The sequence below is a fragment of the Pseudopipra pipra genome, chromosome 6, assembly GCF_036250125.1.
Source record: "Pseudopipra pipra isolate bDixPip1 chromosome 6, bDixPip1.hap1, whole genome shotgun sequence".
Taxonomy (NCBI): Eukaryota; Metazoa; Chordata; class Aves; order Passeriformes; family Pipridae; genus Pseudopipra; species Pseudopipra pipra.
Window position 1 is genome coordinate 20,108,105 of NC_087554.1, and position 17,769 is coordinate 20,125,873.

A 17,769-nucleotide genomic window follows, 5' to 3' on the forward strand; every position below is an offset into this window, starting at 1 on the left:
CAATCTCATATAACATACTATTCATAACATTAAAATAATGTGCTAAAAACATGATACGGTCTCTTCTTCTGAAGACTGTCACTGGGATCTGTACATGTAGCCAATGTCTTGCTCCAACATGGTGAGCAGAGATGTGATGCTTCATGGTCTCTCAGAAGCCAGTGACAGGGTGGAAGAAGAAGGAGAGGCCTTCATGTCTTCTTCCCTCTTTCTGTGCTTTGAATGAGGAAGGTGGACGTGCTTTCTGGCTTGCTATGGTGCAATATGGAAGTACAATGTGAAAACAATATGGGTGGTGGTTTTGTGTGAGTGCTCCATTTTAAAGCTGATCATGGCACCATCACAGAATCTGTGGAGGATGTTAATGAAGAGAAAGCAACCAAGGAGCCACTGGCACCTGGCACTCCACCTGGAAGGGAAAGTGAACAAGCAAACACCACAGATGGTTCCCATGTCAGTTGGATACCTGCAATTCTTCCAGATGCTGAAGACCATCTTAATCGCTTGCAGACCCCTCTTACTACTAGTAAGAACAATGAATTATAAACTTGTCACCACTCACAGTGTCTTGAGTAACTTTCTACAGTGACTGTAGAAAGGATTCTTTACTGTCAGCATTGATACCTGCAATGTAAAATATGCTGTAACAGCACATGGCAGTGTCCCGGAAGTTGGGGCTGTGTAGTCAGCCTGGGACAAAGGTCAGGGAATCCTCGTGACTGCTGTCTCTATGTCCCTGTGTCCACTGTCCTTGGGAATATTTTTTATTAAGTAAAAAAGTGGATGAGCAAATGAAAATGTCTCATCAAAACCTTGACAGAGCAGTGGTAGACCTGTGCGGGACAGGTCTCCTTTCTCTTATCTTTTTGTGTTGAGAAAAGAGTAACAGTGGTTTAAGAAGACTTGAATGAGATGGGAATGGGAAGGCCACAGCAGCACACAGATGAAATTCACAGCTGATTAAATAATCTATATTTAAGTCATCTGTTATTAAACTATCATAACAGCTGTTGCCTCTCCTGATGATGCCCACCACAAAGACCCAACTCAACCACCTCTGCCTTCAGATAATGAACCAGGACAGGGCACTGAAGGCATCAGGAATCCCACAGATACCCCAAGGGATGAAGTCCTCCACAAGACCACAGCCAGTATAATCAAAGCTGGTAATGACTCTCATCTGATAGGTACCAGTAAGAATAATGGATCATACTCATTTCTCATGCTTGTGTGAAATGAGGCATTATTTCTTCTGAAACTTGTATCCTTTCCCTATCTTTCTGATCTTGGAGATCTGTATTCTTGTTGTGAACTTGCAGTGCAAATGTTTTTATCATTTTGTTGCATGTGAATATCCCAACAAGAATTGCTCCTTATTTAAGGAAATTTTTTTCCCTGAATGCCCTCCGTCTTATGTCCCCTGACTTTTCTCAGGTTTATTTTTAGTAGATGGTAATACTGAGAAAGCAGTTGCTTTGTGGAAGTGGCCAGTAGTGTAAATAAATCATAAACTTAAATATGTCTTTTCATGTCTGACTTTTCCTGGTCTTGATATTTCCACATATTCTCTTAATACTGTAAAATTTAAAATAATTTACTGGAGTTTGTTCATGTAGTTCAAGGTTCTACTTAATGTCCGAAGATCTGCATGTTACTCAATTAAAATCACCCGAGTTCAAAATACTGCTTTTTCATATAATATAATATAATGTTACTTATTTTTATGACATCATAGTGCTTTGGAAGTTTTTGCATGTCTCTTACATTTTCTAAAAAAGAAATTCTATGGAAAAATTAGCATTTATGCTTTTCCTTCTTCAAAATCCATTTTCATCAGCATTATTTAATCCACAACATTTAGGATTTGCCAAAGACCTATGAAAGCTAAAGATTGTGTGAATTAAAATATAGTTTGTGGATTAAAGTATAGTTGTATTCTCTACCCCCTACTCCTGTTTTCTCAACATGAAGGAGATTTGGTAAAGCTTCACAGTTCATTGTTTATTAAGCTTATGTGATTTGACAGATCAGTTGCAAATATGAAAAAGCAAGTACGATTTAGCAATTTATTCAAATGTTTTAAATTTAGCCATTCTAATGTAATTCCTATGTAACAACAGGAATTCTTATACTCATTTTATTATGAAAATAACATTACTATTTTTGCCCTTCTAAGTAGTGTTTGTGAGGTATTTTCAAAACTGACACTTCAGGCTGCACTGTCTTTAAATGCATATTTCGGTTTCTGATTTTGCTTAGTGATGATAACTTTCAGTAGTGTAATTTTAAATTGGTATTAAACTTTATTATTAGGGTGTTAGTGAAGGAACAGACAACCCAAAAAGCGTGACATATGCAGAAGATATTCTTTGCTTGTGGGTTTTGTTTTTTTTCTTCTCACTACATCTTCTACATAGGCTAATAAATAAAAGACTAGAGATTGCTGAATTAAATAAAGAGGGAAAAATTTGTAAGGTAGGGTTTTTAAAATGTCTTTGAAGTTAACTTAGCCATCATCACAACAGTCGCAGCCTCCACTGATGTTCTGGTACCAGAAGATATAACCCAGGAAGCGTGGGCAACTCACATCATGGTAACAGCTGTTGCCTCTCCTGATGATGCCCACCACAAAGATCCAACTCAACCACCCCTGCCTTCAGATAATGAATCAAGACATGGCTCTGAAGGCATCAGGAATCCCACAGATGCCCCCTGGGATGAAGTCCTCCACAAGACCACAGCCAGTATAATCAAAGCTGGTAATGACTCTCATCTGATAGGTACCAGTAAGAATAATGGATCATACTCATTTCTCATACTTGTGTGAAATGAGACATTATTTCTTCTGAAGTTGACTCCTTTCTCATCCTATCTTTCTCATCCTGGGGATCTACATTCTTAGTGTGGACTTGCAATGCAAAAATCTGTGATAGGATCTGTAGACAAGGCGTAAGGGACTCTCTACTGGTACACTTGGTGGTTTCTGTCCTTTGCTGAAGCATGTTTTTGGGTGACCTGCTAACTATTCTGCCAGATATGCACTTTGGTGATTCTGAATCCCCAGCCTCATCTTCCTTTCTTGTGCATCAGTGGGATCAGGCTTGATATGCTTTGGCACCATGATTGGTGTGGTGGAGGTGCTCTGGTAGGTTAATCAGATGACTTGCTCCTGTGACTCAGCAGCAGCACCATCATAGGGGAGAGGTGTTCCAGTGGTGAGTGCAGTGCAATCATAGAAGAATTGCATCCCATATATTCTGCCATCAATTTCTTACTTCTCCTCACCTTGGATTGCCAGGAAAGACTGACACAGGTCTGGCTGCAGTATGGCCTCTCACTTCTGAGTTACATGGTCAGGTTGTTGCTGCTGTGGTCTCTTCTCCTCAAGGTCTCCCCTCTCCATCTGTCACTGGGATATGCACATGTAGCAAATGTCTTGCTCCAACATGGTGAGCAGAGATGTGATGCTTCGTGGTCTCTCAGAAGCCAGTGACAGGGTGGAAGAAGAAGGAGAGACCTTCATGTCTTCTTCCCTCATTCTGTGCTTTGAATGAGGAAGGTGGACGTGCTTTCTGGCTTGCTGTGGTGCAGTATGGAAATACAATGTGAAAACAATATGGGTGGTGGTTTTGTGTGAGTGCTCCATTTTAAAGCTGATCATGGCACCATCATGCCAGTCACAGAATCTGTGGAGGATGTTAATGAAGAGAAAGCAACCAAGGAGCCACTGGCACCTGGCACTCCACCTGGAAGGGAAAGTGAACAAGCAAACACCACAGATGGTTCCCATGTCGGTTGGATACCTGCAATTCTTCCAGACGCTGAAGACCATCTTAATCGCTTGCAGACCCCTCTTACTACTAGTAAGAACAATGAATTATGAACATTTTAATTTATCCATCAGTAAGTTATTATTGTGGAAAATGACTATTGTCTAAGCCCATGTGTACTAACCGTAGTTGTAAATTGTTGTCATAGTATGATTTCCTTTTGCGGGTTTGCTATTGTTTATAACCTGCTGATAAGATGTCATGAAGGGTATTTGCTAAAAGGTTGTAAATAGTTGTTTGCAAATAACCTTGTGTTATCAGTATGTGGTAACACAGTTATTGACGTGAAGAAGTCTAAACTTTCTCCTCATGCCAATACATTTGTGATAACATTTTGCCTTTCTTTACTGTTACTGGACTGTAACTGACATTTCATTTGAGAACAACTTTTTTTTTATTAAAGGGTTATTCTTCTGATAAAGTTAGTGCAATTAACAATAACAGTGTTTGCTTATTATACTACATGTATCCCTTGGTATTTTTTAATGTGTGGTCACATGCTAATTCTTTGCAAACTTAAGGGACTTTTCCTTATTTCCAAATGTAGTTTCCATACAAATAATCATCCTAACCGTAAGGGATTTTTAGTTTTTCTTTTCCAAAAGCCGCTAATCCAAACACTATTTTTATGCACTTTCTTGGAAGTTAGTGGAACCATTCCAGGGTAGAATTTGGCCAATGCTCTGTGGACATTCTTTGCACATAAGGAAGGTTAGGTACCTATGTTTTTAGAGCATTATACAGCAAACGCTTTAAAGATAATTCTGTTATTAATAATTAATTAATACATTGTGAGATGGAACTTGGCCTACTTTTTTTTCCAAAAATTTTGTATAAACCCAGTAAATTCAACTCTGTCAAAATTGCCTGGTTATAGTATTTTGACATAGGCATAGCAGTATAAATGCAAAACATATTTTTGATAGAATTTTATTGGAAAGATAAATCTGTTTTTCATAATGGTTTCCTACTAAAACAAGCTCATTTCTTGACTTTCACTGGCCCTGTTCACTCAATCCAAGCTGCCTCCTTAATTTTATGTGCAGACATTATGCATTATGAAAAGATTTTTGCTACCTTTTTGTTTTGAGCACACAGAACATGTAAGAACTGATTTGAAGATAATTTTCAATGTGAATATCCGCATCGAATCTTTGCATTGTCAGTGCCCTGGCAAAAGGGCGTTTTCCTAAAACTCTGCCTTTTTTAGTTCACTTTCTCTTGGTGCTTTTTAAAAACACAACACAAGGGAATTACTAGGACACTACCATTTTCATAAAAAAAAATTATTTACTGAATGGTTCATTCATTTGTAATGTTGCCTCATATTGGTGTAATGGAATGGAAAAGATTCATGAATGTATTGGCAGGCTACAGTTAAAGACTTTCTCTGAACAGACGGATGGTTTGATATACTATACTACTTTGTTTCTCTTGCTTTTTTTCTACAGCAGTGTTTAGGCTGTGGTCTGACATCACACTAAGTGTCCAAGTGTCCACAGAATAACAAATCAGTCCACGGAAGGAACCCCAAAAATAAGTGTCCATAAAGAAAAAAACCCTAGTATGTTACCAAAATGAAATGCAGAGAGCTTTTGAGGATTCCTCCCTGCCACTTGCAAGCACCTTCCCAGAGCCAGAACAGCAGAGGACTCAACTGAATCCTGCTTCTTCTTCTCAGTGCTCAGGGGAAAAGCAAATGTAGCACATTCTCTAAGCACACACATTTTAATAATGCTGCCTTTCTAAGGGGCTTTGTGAAGGAAAAGCTCTGGCATTTTTCAAGGATGATATAAAGCACCTTAAAGAGTCTGCTGAGATGTGGGGTAGACAAGTTAGTATGTTCCTCTTGGTCAGCTTTCTTTGACACTAGATTGGGACCCTTAACTGCTGAATTATTGCTCTGTCCTTTGTTGTGAGATATCACCAAACAACACACCAGTCAATAAATTTCTTGTTAATAAAAATAATGAAAACATCTGGAAGATTCATGAGCTGCTTGCTGGCAAAGCAAGAGGGGAAAAACATTATTCTTGATTTTGTGTTTGCCAGCTGTTACTAGGAAAGGAGATCAGAAATGCTGGATAGAAATTAGTTCCAATGTGTGTTAAAGAAAAAGAACTTTACAGCTGAATAGAGTCAGTGCTTAATTTACTCTGTAAGACTCTAGAAGAATTCAGAGAAGTGGAAATCTGTAATATATTTTTTGTAGTGATAAGGAAGTAGTAGTCCCAAATGAAATGACTGTATCTATATTCTGCTGATAATTTACAACCATTCAGAGAGCTGTCATTCTATTTAATGTGAGTATTAGAGTTTTAACATTCAGTTATATCCTGTGTCGGAATAGAATTAATAGTTTCAAAATTTCTCCATTTAAACCTTTTAGGTTTAAATAAAAAACTAAAATTCTCTCTCTCTCTCTCCTTTTCTCATTCTGTTTTCCCCATGGAACAGACAAGATGTTTGACCTGTATGACAAAAGCCTCTTTAAAAAGTTGCCAACACCGATGTCTTTACATTTTATTCAGAAAATTTCTAGGCAATTATAAGCACATTTTGATTCACCCGAAGAAAAGAAGCATATAAGGGAGACAAGGGGGGAAAGTCATGAGTTTTATTTTTCAAAATACTAAAGCTAGCCATAGTTCAGATGAGTATGATACTTATATGTAATAGTTTTCACTATAAATACTTCAGTACTATAAGTTGCTTCAGCATGAACTTCCCAGAATATGTTTTTTTAATTGTGAAAGTCATAGTCTTTGTACCTTGCTGTTAAATACTTGCTAAGCATATTTGGCCTAATGGTTAGTTTTTTTTCTTGTCTTTAGGCTCTACCTCTAGTATATATGGTAATGAAGGACCACGCAAGGGACATTATGAATCCACTACTTTCCCTGGAGACACTGCCACAACAAAAATAGATTCGCAGCCAAGGTCGGCCCGTGTACCAGGTAGGTTTGTGAAGTCATGTTTTAAAAATATAAGTACAGAATTGCATTTGTATGAACTAAAGTAAGAGATGAAAATGAGGTCAAGTACAATTGTTCAGGCTTTGTTATGAATCAAATAATATTCAGGACTTCACTAGTAGTCTAAAAAATGGAATGTATTATAACTCATATAATTTTCCAGCAATATTGAGATGAGAGAAACCATGCATTTGGAGAATGGGATTAAGATTAAAATATTTTTATGAATTGATAAGAAATCAGGCAAATCTCATTAAAGATCTATTCACAGTATTGTATCCATGAGAATGTTCAGTAAAAATGATGGCTGAGCCAGGTGTTGCAGAATAGAGTTTGCAGAATAAAAGAAAATAAAAAGAAGCCAACACCATGATACAGTTGCAAAAGAATGCAAATATATTCTGGGACATATTAGCAATAAAGTAATTTTTAAAACAGAGAAAGTAATTATCTCATTCTACTTAGACCTAGCAAGTCCAGAGCTGAAGCTCTGTGTTCAGTTCAAGGCATTGCTCACTCGCATAGCCAAACAAATTGAGAAGAGCATACAGAAAATTTTGGAAAGGTAATCTTTGAAGCACCTTCTAAAGAACCCATCATTTTCAGAGAAAACTGAGGGGAGATATAAGAAGACCACGCTACAAAAAGAATGCTTATCAGTTTTTCACCACAGACCAATAATAATTAACTAATTAGAAGTAGTAACTTGTTTCAAATACAGTGTAAGAGTTTTGTTAAACAAGGGAGACCTGTTTCAAACAAACAAAATCAAGGAGTTAGCTCTTTGTAGAGGACCTCCATCTGTAATGGTAGTAGGGCTATAATGGTAGCAGAGAAGAGGCTACTGGGAATGTCTTGAAACCTCCTTTACTAAAAATGTACTAGAAGTTGTCCTACTTCTTGTAGATGTGTCATGCTAAGCCTTTTCTTTTGCTCTTGGAGTGAGTCAGTGATACAGCTCCTCTTCACCTATGCCCACCAAAATGCAGTACTTACGGGTGATAACAATGATGGGATATTTAATCTGAGTTGGCCTGTGTATAGCTGAGTGATGAAAAGTTATTTGATTTACACAGAAACATTTTGTAAAACGAACAAACATCCATCCAAAGCAGGAAAAGAGTGACAGTTTAATGAAAGTAGAAGCAATTGTGTTCTTGCAGTTCTACATGAGATTCTTGCAAAACTACATGAGATACGTTAACATGCTTTTCTCCCCTTCCTCATGTCTCCCTATAGAATGGCTGATCATAGTGGCTGCTCTTGTGGCACTTGTATTGATTCTTGCAGTGTGCATTGCTGTTAACAGTCGGAGAAGGTAAGCTTGGTCAAAGAGTAGAAAAATATAATACAGGAAAGAGCATCCTCTGCAATGCTCTGTGACTTGGGGTGTGAGAGCCCAGGTGACCATGTCCTGCACAGGTCACAAATCAGCCTCCACACTCACATGGAATCATGTGACATCAGTAGCTTATAAACAGCTGTATAAACAGCTGTATAAACCATTTGGTCTTGGAAATGGAAATTAAGTGTATATAGATCACAGAAAATTATTCTCTTTCTGTTAGTTATTAATGGGGAAATCCTGTTCACTGAGAGAGAAACCGTGAGATGCACATAGACAGTAGCTACCACAGGATGAGCTGAGTATAATCTTCCACCATTAACAGTGTTGTCTGTGTACAGTGTGGAGGGCTGTATTGGACAATTGCTATCATAGGATTAATCTGTTCCTTCCAAACAAGAGTCAGTATCATAGCTGACAGTCACAAGGATATATTCTAACACTGCTATCAGAGCTCTCAATAGCTTTATTTACTCTACAGATGAAGAAACTGAGCAATGAAAAGGTGCAGTGATCTGTACTAAGTTAGCCAGGAAATTTGAAAAAACCTTAACCTAAAGCATAGGCTTTAAAGTTCTTACAGCTTTCTTTTCTCTGGACGCTGTTCTGAGGTTACTTCTTGATTGTCTTCAACAGCTTTTTGCTGCTTGAATGTTAAAATTGAGCCCTTTAACAGAGTAACTATTGAATGCTACTTGAATGTTGAATTTGAACTCTTTTTTTTTATTGGAGTAGTAACTATATAGTATGTGGAGATTTTTGTTCAGGAAATAGTGAGCAAATTTTTTCCTAGTCTGTTGGTTGCAGAGCACTCTGAGCTGCTCTTTGAAGAGGCTGTGGAGCTCCACAGCTCCTTGCTGGTGTCCTTTGGCATTTTATGGCTACAGAGCAGGAAATCATTCCCAAGGGTGTATGTAACATTAGCACAGGGAACTGAGGTATTTCAGATAAAATAATCCTCATCTACGAAAATGAAAAAGTAAGCATGAAAAAAATAGTATTTTTGAAGCATAATAGTATAATCGAACAGCCAAATTAGTAATTCAGGCAAAATATGCTTCCTTTAAGAAGAAGCACTTAAAAGTACAACTTTACAGAGACATTGTCCCTCTTAGGAGAGCTGTGCTTTGTATATTCAGTTTACACAACGCTGTTTGAGGAAATGTAGGATGTTCAACAGTGTGTAGCCATAGAATCATCTTAACAGTCTGAAGCAAACCTGAGAGCTGTAACTAGTACTTTCTTACTGCATTGAAGAATACGCAGCCCATGGTGACCAGCATGCATCAGTTTTGGATTGGTGACTTTCTAAAGGAATGTGTGTGTGTGTGTTTTCATTCAGAGCTATATATAAAGTTTACTAGGCATCACTGCAGTGAGTGTAATTTTAAAGGCACAGTACCTGTTTCCTACCTTAACATCATAAGGAACTGTGCTGCAGATAGCAGCAGTCGTGCTCCGTATTTCCTCGCTGCTCATTGGCTTCTAGGCTTGACATGCTAATACAAAGAAAAAGAGTTTTGTATAATGAGGTGAGAGCTTGATCTGAATTTTCTACTCCCTCGAGAACTCATGCATTTTCAAAGGTGTGTCCTTATAGTGGGATATATACAAAGTTCATAAATGTGGATATATTCAAAGGTTAGAAAAAGAATTCTGGCATTCAGCAATGAATGTTATTCCTATATGTAGGAAAAATAGATATAAATTGAATAAGTGAGCTCCTGACAAACGTTATGCATTTGGATACTTTCAAAACTAAAATATGCGATATAGAGAAACTTTGCACTTTGCATAGTATAAGTCTGCACTGGCAGACACAAGTTTATTTTCCAATCACCTTCTCCTAAATATTGACCTTCAATTTTTTTCTAATTTCTGTTAGTCTCTATTAATAGTATTTTATTTTTATTTCTTTCTAGATGTGGGCAGAAGAAAAAGCTAGTGATTAACAATGGGAAAGGGGCAGTGGAGGACAGGAAGTCAAGTGCATTAAATGGAGACATCAGCAAATCACAAGAAATGGTGCACTTGGTTCATAAAGAACGGTCAAATGACCGAACACAAGCATGTGATGAACTCCTGACTGTTAATGAAACACAAAATCATCATGACCTTGACATGAAGACTGGAGTGTAATGGTACCATGTTCCCAAGTAGATCAGGGCTGGGGAAATCAAAATCATGTGGAACTTGAACAGGAATTCACAGATGCACTCTGCTACTGATGTCTTTTGAAAATAAACATAAGTCTTACTCCTTTTTTAATCACTTTACAATGTTGCCAGGGTTAAAAAATTGACATGTGCTTTCTGAAATACGCCCCAAGAGTTGCATAATGCTTTCAGTTCCCAGTCCCTATACAGAGGACTTTCACTGTGTCCTGGATGTTAGGAGACATACAAGTTTACGTCATTATTCCCCAGATGGAAGGTCTTCACTGTGTGCAGCTTAAGAAGTATCCAGTCACTCCATCTTAGAAACATATAAGGTACTAAACTTGCCACGATACAAGAGTAAGTGAGGAAAAAATGTCAAGAGTGACAATCAAGTCTAAACCCAAAAGGCATGCTCTATAATGTCTGAAACATGAGAATCCTTCAGAAATGCCTTCCAGCCAGGAAGAGCAGAGGGTGCATTCAGAATCTGCCACTATAAACAGAAAGTGACATTTTGTAATTATGTGTGGCTTGGTCCGCAATGAGGGAAACCCAGAAGGACAAAACTTATTTATCTCTATTTTTGAATGATACTATGGGCATACAGCAAGTCTTCTCGGGAGGGGTAATAAAGAGATGAAAACGTGAACTGATACATAATAAAGTTCTATACTTTATCATCCTAGCAACCTGTACAATTATCCTTGAGTTTTTGAGATATTCTTTGCTCTTCTCCCTCCCTCATTCATTGGTCCAAGTTTGTGCATGTTTTTAATGAGTCTGTTAGTTAAGATAATGAATGAAACAAAATGACCCCAGCTCTAGCACACATGCACAAATCAAGCATTTGGAGATCATTAGGGAAGATGACAGTATTTTATTCCTGAAGAATGGGTCTCTATTTTAGATATTTTACTTTTTATTCCATTTTACTTAGGAGATGCTGAGCCTAGTAAAATTGTTTCCCTTATTATTATTATGTCGCACCAGTTTGCTGATATTTTAAAAGTTCTTTTTCTATGATCTCACTAATTTCCTCAGAATTCTATTTCATCTACATTTTTTCCATCTGCTTTTTAAAAAGAAACATTGCTTGCGTATCGGTACCAGAAATTCAAATTCTACAGAAAAGGTCAAAGAAAATGAAAGGAAACTCTCCCAGCCATGTAATATAGTAGAGTAGCTAAGCTGCATTGTTATATGCTTGTGTTTTGTCCTTTTGTGTCTGTTATGTAAAGTATTTGTATTAAGCTATGATGCTGTGCATTATATTGATATGAATTGTCAGAAAAAAACTTATTTACTACCAGTGGTCTGTGCTATTTTTAAGCAAGCAGTTTGGAATGATAACTTCTAATTGGGCTGCCCCAAGAAAATGCAAGTAAAAACAATTTAAGTAATTGCAACCTGTGGTCTGCGTCAGCTGTTGGATAGGGATGGCCTGTAGCAGGGTTATGCAAGTGTTCCTGTTCACTGACCATAGCATCTGTCTTTGAAACTGTTCTGCTAAAGCATTTTATTTTATGTTCTCCATCTGAAACAGTCTGGAGGATGAGTATTGAACTGGCTAAATACTAACTTTAGCTCACACTGATCTTTACTGGAACATAAAGCTGTTGATTATATTTTTGAATTGCAGTCCTCCAGCAGTTTCCCATGTGTTTCACTGAGATGCTCAGTGCCCTGGTATCTGCAGGCAGATCTTCTCAGGGCAATTTACGCCTGGGCAAAAGGTCCCAGGACAAACAGAGGTTTTAAAATATGCATAGGATGTTGTCTGACTTTATGTAGGTCAGCATATTTCATCTATGAACAGTGCATTGGTTTTTGTTTAATCCCTGTAATGTTTTTAAGCAAGCTTTTCTATTTTTCATTACAAATCAAAATGTTCTGTTGAAGGCTATGTTTAAACTGGTGTTAGGTACTCATATCACTAAATATGGAGATCCAGAGTAAGAATTATTCCTCTCTTTAAGTCCTAAATGAATATAGGTCTTAATGTAAAGGAGATATTTCATTGTCTTGGAGCCTAAATTTCTCCTTTAGAAAAAGAAAAAGTTTGTGATGTTATTCATCTCCCTATACAGATGTTGAATGAAGAATCTCACAAACTTCTTCCTAGTTTACCTTATGTCCAGGAACTATAAATGCACAGACAACACTGGTTGGGTTTTTTATATATTTTTAAATAGGGAGATGCTCAAGTTGTCTTTACAGAGGCACTGCCATTATTATATATATGCTGGTTCTTTTTAGATTATGTCCTGTGATTCATGTGTGATTGTTTCATTATAGTTTCAAAACTACGTTTCATATGTGTAATATAGTACATATTTTTATTAATCTTGATTTTATTATATGAGGGGTTGTTTGTTGTGTGTATGTATTTTTATACAGAGCACTTGATATATTTGCATATTTATTTAACGGATTAATCAGAATGATAGAAAATATTATCTCTAAATTGTAACTAGCAATAGTATTGCTGAAAACACATTGAACTGTAAAATAAGCTTCCAAAATAAACTTGATTCCACATTGAGGATAAACAGTAAGACCAGCTATTAGTGGGAAAGAAGTATTCAGCAGGATAGTCATGTTGAGTATTTGTGATAATTTTTTCTGCTTGCAAATTCTAAGCCAGGCCGAGGTGAATGCTATGTGACCTTTTCTGCTCTGCCAGCCTTCCATAGGCTCCACAGATGCTCTGGGAGTTGGTGATCAAGTCAGCTTCCCCCCAGAAGCAGACATCAGCTTGATTCAATTTCAGATCAACCCACTAAGACCTGCATGACTATTCTTGGCTCATTGAACCAACAGCATTTAGAGAGCACAGCACCCAGCCCTTCCTTCAGCGTGCTGACAGACAAATTGGTTTTCGGTCTATCCCTGGTGCCTAGCAAGTATGAGGATCTCTTCTAAAAATGCTGAGGAGGTCAGACCCTGTGATCAGCTTGTGTTAATTCTTTGTCTTGAAAAGTTTCAAATAAATGTAATCCAGACCAATGGAAATACTGTTTAAAGCAGTAAATGCATTCAAGAGAGAGATTTTATGTTTTATAAGAATATAATTTTTTTCATGAAGCAATGCAGAGTGATTGTTTCATCTGTATTTTCTTGAAGATCTTAGAAAGAGAAAGGGTATGTGGCCATCGTGTCTACCCGTGTGGATATTAAACCCTTACCAAAATATCAGTTCCAAAATTGTGACTTTGCAGTTTTTCACATGATATGGCTGTCTTTTGTGTGTCCCTTTTCAACAACATCAGCCTTTGTACTAATTAGTTTGAAGCATGTTTCCTGGAATATTATTAGGAGACAATTACTAAATGTCTCTTTAGTGCATATCATTCTGGTCAGGGATGGTCCTAATTATTCTTTCTGTAGATGAAAGAAAGAAATTAAATCCTCTGGAAGCTCTGTACTGTCTCAGCTTACACAGATTAGGAGATATTTTGTAAGTCGGCAGTTAATGGGTTTATTTTAAGTTATATGAGGCCATTAGGCAATAATTAGTTCTTAGTCTTTATTAAACAATTCAAGGGTTTGACTCCCCTGGAGTCTTTGCAAGAGATCTGATTAGTCAAATACCAGCCCTTTCGGTAACCACAGATACTGTCTAATTTTTCTCTGTGGAAGGGAGAAGGACAAAAAGGTGGCAGGAAAAGGGCTGTTACCTTGGGTGCAGTTCCAGCTATGTGGGAGTGGGTGACCGGTTCCTTAAGAGTGGAAAGAATTGTGAAAAAGTGTTTTGGGGTTGGAGCTCTGGGGAATTAGGGATGGAAGGAGGACACAACTGATGGGAAAGGAAGTAAAGGGAGAGTGAAATTTCTGTACGACTACTGGGAAAGTACCTTCAACACTCCCAGGCCTCTGGCACTTGAATGTTTCACAGTTCTGAGAAGGAAAAAAGAATTAGCCTTTTCCTGTGGACCTCCCCCACCTCCAAGTCATCCTCTACGTTCACCACCTCCTTTGCAAAGTGATTTTGAATAATTTTCCCCTGGTAGCTTATTTCTCATTATTGCTGTGCCATGCTGCATTTGGCATCCACCAACACCATGCTGCGAGCAAGCAGCTGTGACAGTGAGGAGTGAGAGGCAAAGCACAAATTCAGCAAAGATGAGTAATAGTGTCTTTTGTATAGCACAGAGACTGTGCTTTTTTTCTTCCCTTTCTCACCCATTTGAGCAAGGTTAGCAACGGCAAGATTTCGAGAACATTTTGCTTCTTGCTTATCTTCCTGTTTTGAAAGTGCAGGACTGATATGGATCTTCACATAGCTGCGTAGTTTTTTTAAAATCTGAAATTGAAGAAGCGAATCCACCATCAAAGAAGCCCTCCTGACCTCAAGACAGTTGATGATTGTTAAAGCACAAGTAAAGCAGAGGCAGTGAAAGCTTCACATATGCTTTAAACACAGCCTTCTATCGATTTTGTCTGGATGGGTCCAGCAAGAATTAGAAAGATTTTATCTGAGTGACACCTTCAAGGAGTCTCAGGTTTTTTATTAAAACTTCCCACTCTACAGGCAAAGTGGTTTTGGATTAACAAGTTGGGGGATGAAACCTACTTTCATACATTCTCTGCCACAAAAAGCTGTATATTGAACACTGATGTGAATGTCTTTAATTTTATGATTTCTTTCGGAAAAAAGTTATGAAGTTTTGGATCAAAATAAGTCCACAAGGACTGTCAAATAAGAATTATTTTTTTTTAAGGAACAGACATAGTTTCAGCTAGTTTTAATATTCCAGACAAAATCTAACCATGCAAAACTACTTTTTTTTCTTGGTCAATTTTTTTTGGGAGGGGGGAAGATTCTTCATGCCTAATGGATAATACAGCTCTCCCTTTGTACTAAAATGCAATTCTTACAGGTAATTTATTTGCCACTAGAAAATAATGTATGTGCAAATTTACAACAAAATAGGACTATTCAAGTCTAAGATGACATAAGTGTATCTATTGGAAAACCCTCAAGCATTTTTTAGAATATTAAGGAAAAGCCTCACTGAAACACCCACTTAACTTAGAATTTAGCTCAACAGCTGCTTGCTTCTGGTGCTGAATCTGAGGCACAGTTAAAGTTAGGGGTATGTAGGCTGGCAGTGGTAAATGAGCATATGGCTCTTAGGCAGTGGAGGCTCTGTACACCCAACAACTTTCATGTCTGCTGAGCTTGTCCTGAAGTCCTTCTAACTCCCAGAGCAACTCAGGACAGAGTAGGATATGATAAAGCATTTTTCACTTCTCTGGAGGCTGTAAATTTTGTACCTGGCATCTGAAAGCCTTGCCTCAGGCAGTCATATTATGGTGGGGTCAGTTTTAATGCCCATTTTGATAGTCCTGTGTATCATTTGGTATCATTTTGTACCAAATGGCTCTGGTACAGCACAGTTTTTAGCTTTAAATCTAAATTTACTTGTATTCACTGGTGTACATCGTCTAGCTTCTGGCACCACATACTCAAAAGGGTTTTTTTCCCCTGGTTTAATCTGGAAAAAAAAAAAAGAAGGCTTAGGTCATTTTCAATGAACACATTTTCTTTTGCATGAATTGAGACTCCACACTTCCATTTTTCTCAGAACAGACAGTAATAAACTGGGTAGGTTTTGCCTCATGATGGGAATTGCAGTATTTTAATTTAAGAGTTTATACTCACTGCTTTTAATCAGCCTACTTTTTTTAAAAGCAAACATCCGGTTTAGGGCTGCTGCTGCAGACTTCTAGCAGCACCTTACTGTAGCTACCTCGGGGAGACAATTTTCTGCAGCTCTCAGCCTGAGCCTGTAGAATGAGTTTACCTAAGGTGAGCCCATCACAGCTGAGCCCCATCATCAAGCCACAGTGATCTCAGCTGACAACAGCACTCCAAAGGAGAGAATAGGCCTCCTGCACATACCGTGGAGTACCACCATCAGTGATACAAGCCTCAGAGCAAATCCCTGGACAAAGTATTTTGGGTTCCTTTCAGTTTTCAGATTCACAAATTATTCTATGTTTCGGCTTTGTTCAAGCATTGCCAAGGTACATCTAAATACTGTCTATCCGTATCCTAGTGTGCAAGCACAAGGGGTTTGTCTTACTGTAAAACTGTTTCACAATCATCCACTCAACTCGGCATGTTTTGTTTTGCAGCAGTAGGTCATCAGATTCACCAGTGGAGTCAAGTTCATAGTTGTTAGGTATTTCCCTACAGTTCTTTTGTAGTTCATTTTCATCTTTAATTAGTCAAGTGAAAGTCTGAAATAAACTCTAGGTAAGGCTGCCTGTTCAGCTAGTGACTTAAAAAACAAAATTGCCCTTTGTTCAAGGAGGATGACTTCACCTCTGCCCATGAAGAGGATAGGTATAAAGCCTGCCTGTTGGTTATAGACCAGTCAAAATGGGAGAAATGAGGTTCAGAAACAAAGCTTGTGTGATCTTGTCAATTTAGGTAATACCACTAACCTCAGTGAAACAATGGAATGAATTTTGAGTGCATTTCCTAGCTTGGTCTCTCTACTTGTCCCTTCAGAGAGTTGGGAGTCAGATGTCTTTTCTCACTTGCACATCTCCACAGCAGCGTGTCTCAAGTGGTGTCCATGGATCACGGGAGAATGGTCCATGGAGCACCTTCGGGCACCCCAGCAAGAAAACAGACAAATGGAGATAGATTAGTCTTACAATGAACACAGGAAAAGCAAACATTTTTAGTTCAGCCACAAGTGAGAAGGAAGAGCACAACACTGTGTAAAATAGACCCTATGTTGCTTTTCTAAGTACTCATCCTTGTGCTACAGAAGCACCATCAACAGGGTGAGGTCCTGTTCCTCCAGATCCTGTCCCTGTGAGTTTCGGTGGGTGACAGTCAGCTTTGTAATTTATCTGTCTACACAGACACGTTCTGCTTATCGCCACAGAACCTGCCTGCTCTGCTAACGCCACCACGACCACAAGGCCTGATCTTGCATGCAGTCTGTTTTCCTTCCTACTTTCACTGCATGCTGTACATGTGAGACAGCAGACAGACACCTGCCAAGCCTGCAAAGCTGCCTCAGTTTTGTGCGCGTGCACAGGGCTCTGCACAGCTTCGGAAGCAAAATGGCACTAAACCCTGCTGGGGTATTTGTACATTCTTGTAGTATAAGTGCTTGCTGCAAATAACTCTTTCTAGCCCAACTGAGTGTAATTTTTAATGTTGTTTTTCTCCTAAAGCACTGTACATTGGGGCCACCTGTTTCTTTCATAACCTTGTCCTGTTTACATGTACTATCTAATACAAAGGAGAAGATTGAGTTTTAACAACCTTGAGTGTTATCTCAGTTTTTCTTTCATGCCTGAGAAGAGATATAGAAATATCTCTTAATATGGGTCAATGATTCATGACTGTCTTTTATAGCACCTTCTAGCAGATTCTTTCCTGTAGAGAGGGACACATTTCAGATAAAAAGACACTCCTGAAATAATCTTTTGCT

The 17,769-nt window shown here is 38.1% G+C and overlaps 1 protein-coding gene across 10 annotated transcripts in view; it reads left to right on the forward strand.

Moving 5' to 3' along the window:
- Positions 1 to 13,321, forward strand: part of CD44 (CD44 molecule (IN blood group)) — a 49,670-nt gene extending 36,349 nt beyond the window's left edge. For 7 of the 10 annotated variants that reach the window (XM_064657742.1, XM_064657743.1, XM_064657744.1 and 4 more), the window contains 4 exons: positions 3,678 to 3,863; positions 6,665 to 6,787; positions 8,045 to 8,123; positions 10,073 to 13,321. In XM_064657742.1, the coding sequence (XP_064513812.1) occupies positions 3,678 to 3,863; positions 6,665 to 6,787; positions 8,045 to 8,123; positions 10,073 to 10,289 (605 nt within the window). In that variant the 3' untranslated portion in view covers positions 10,290 to 13,321. Of the gene's footprint in view, positions 1 to 1,007; positions 1,167 to 2,525; positions 2,760 to 3,677; positions 3,864 to 6,664; positions 6,788 to 8,044; positions 8,124 to 10,072 lie in introns of all 10 variants that reach the window. The other 3 variants (XM_064657747.1, XM_064657751.1, XM_064657752.1) reach the window with 2 other exon arrangements.
- The last annotated feature ends 4,448 nt before the right edge of the window (positions 13,322 to 17,769 follow it).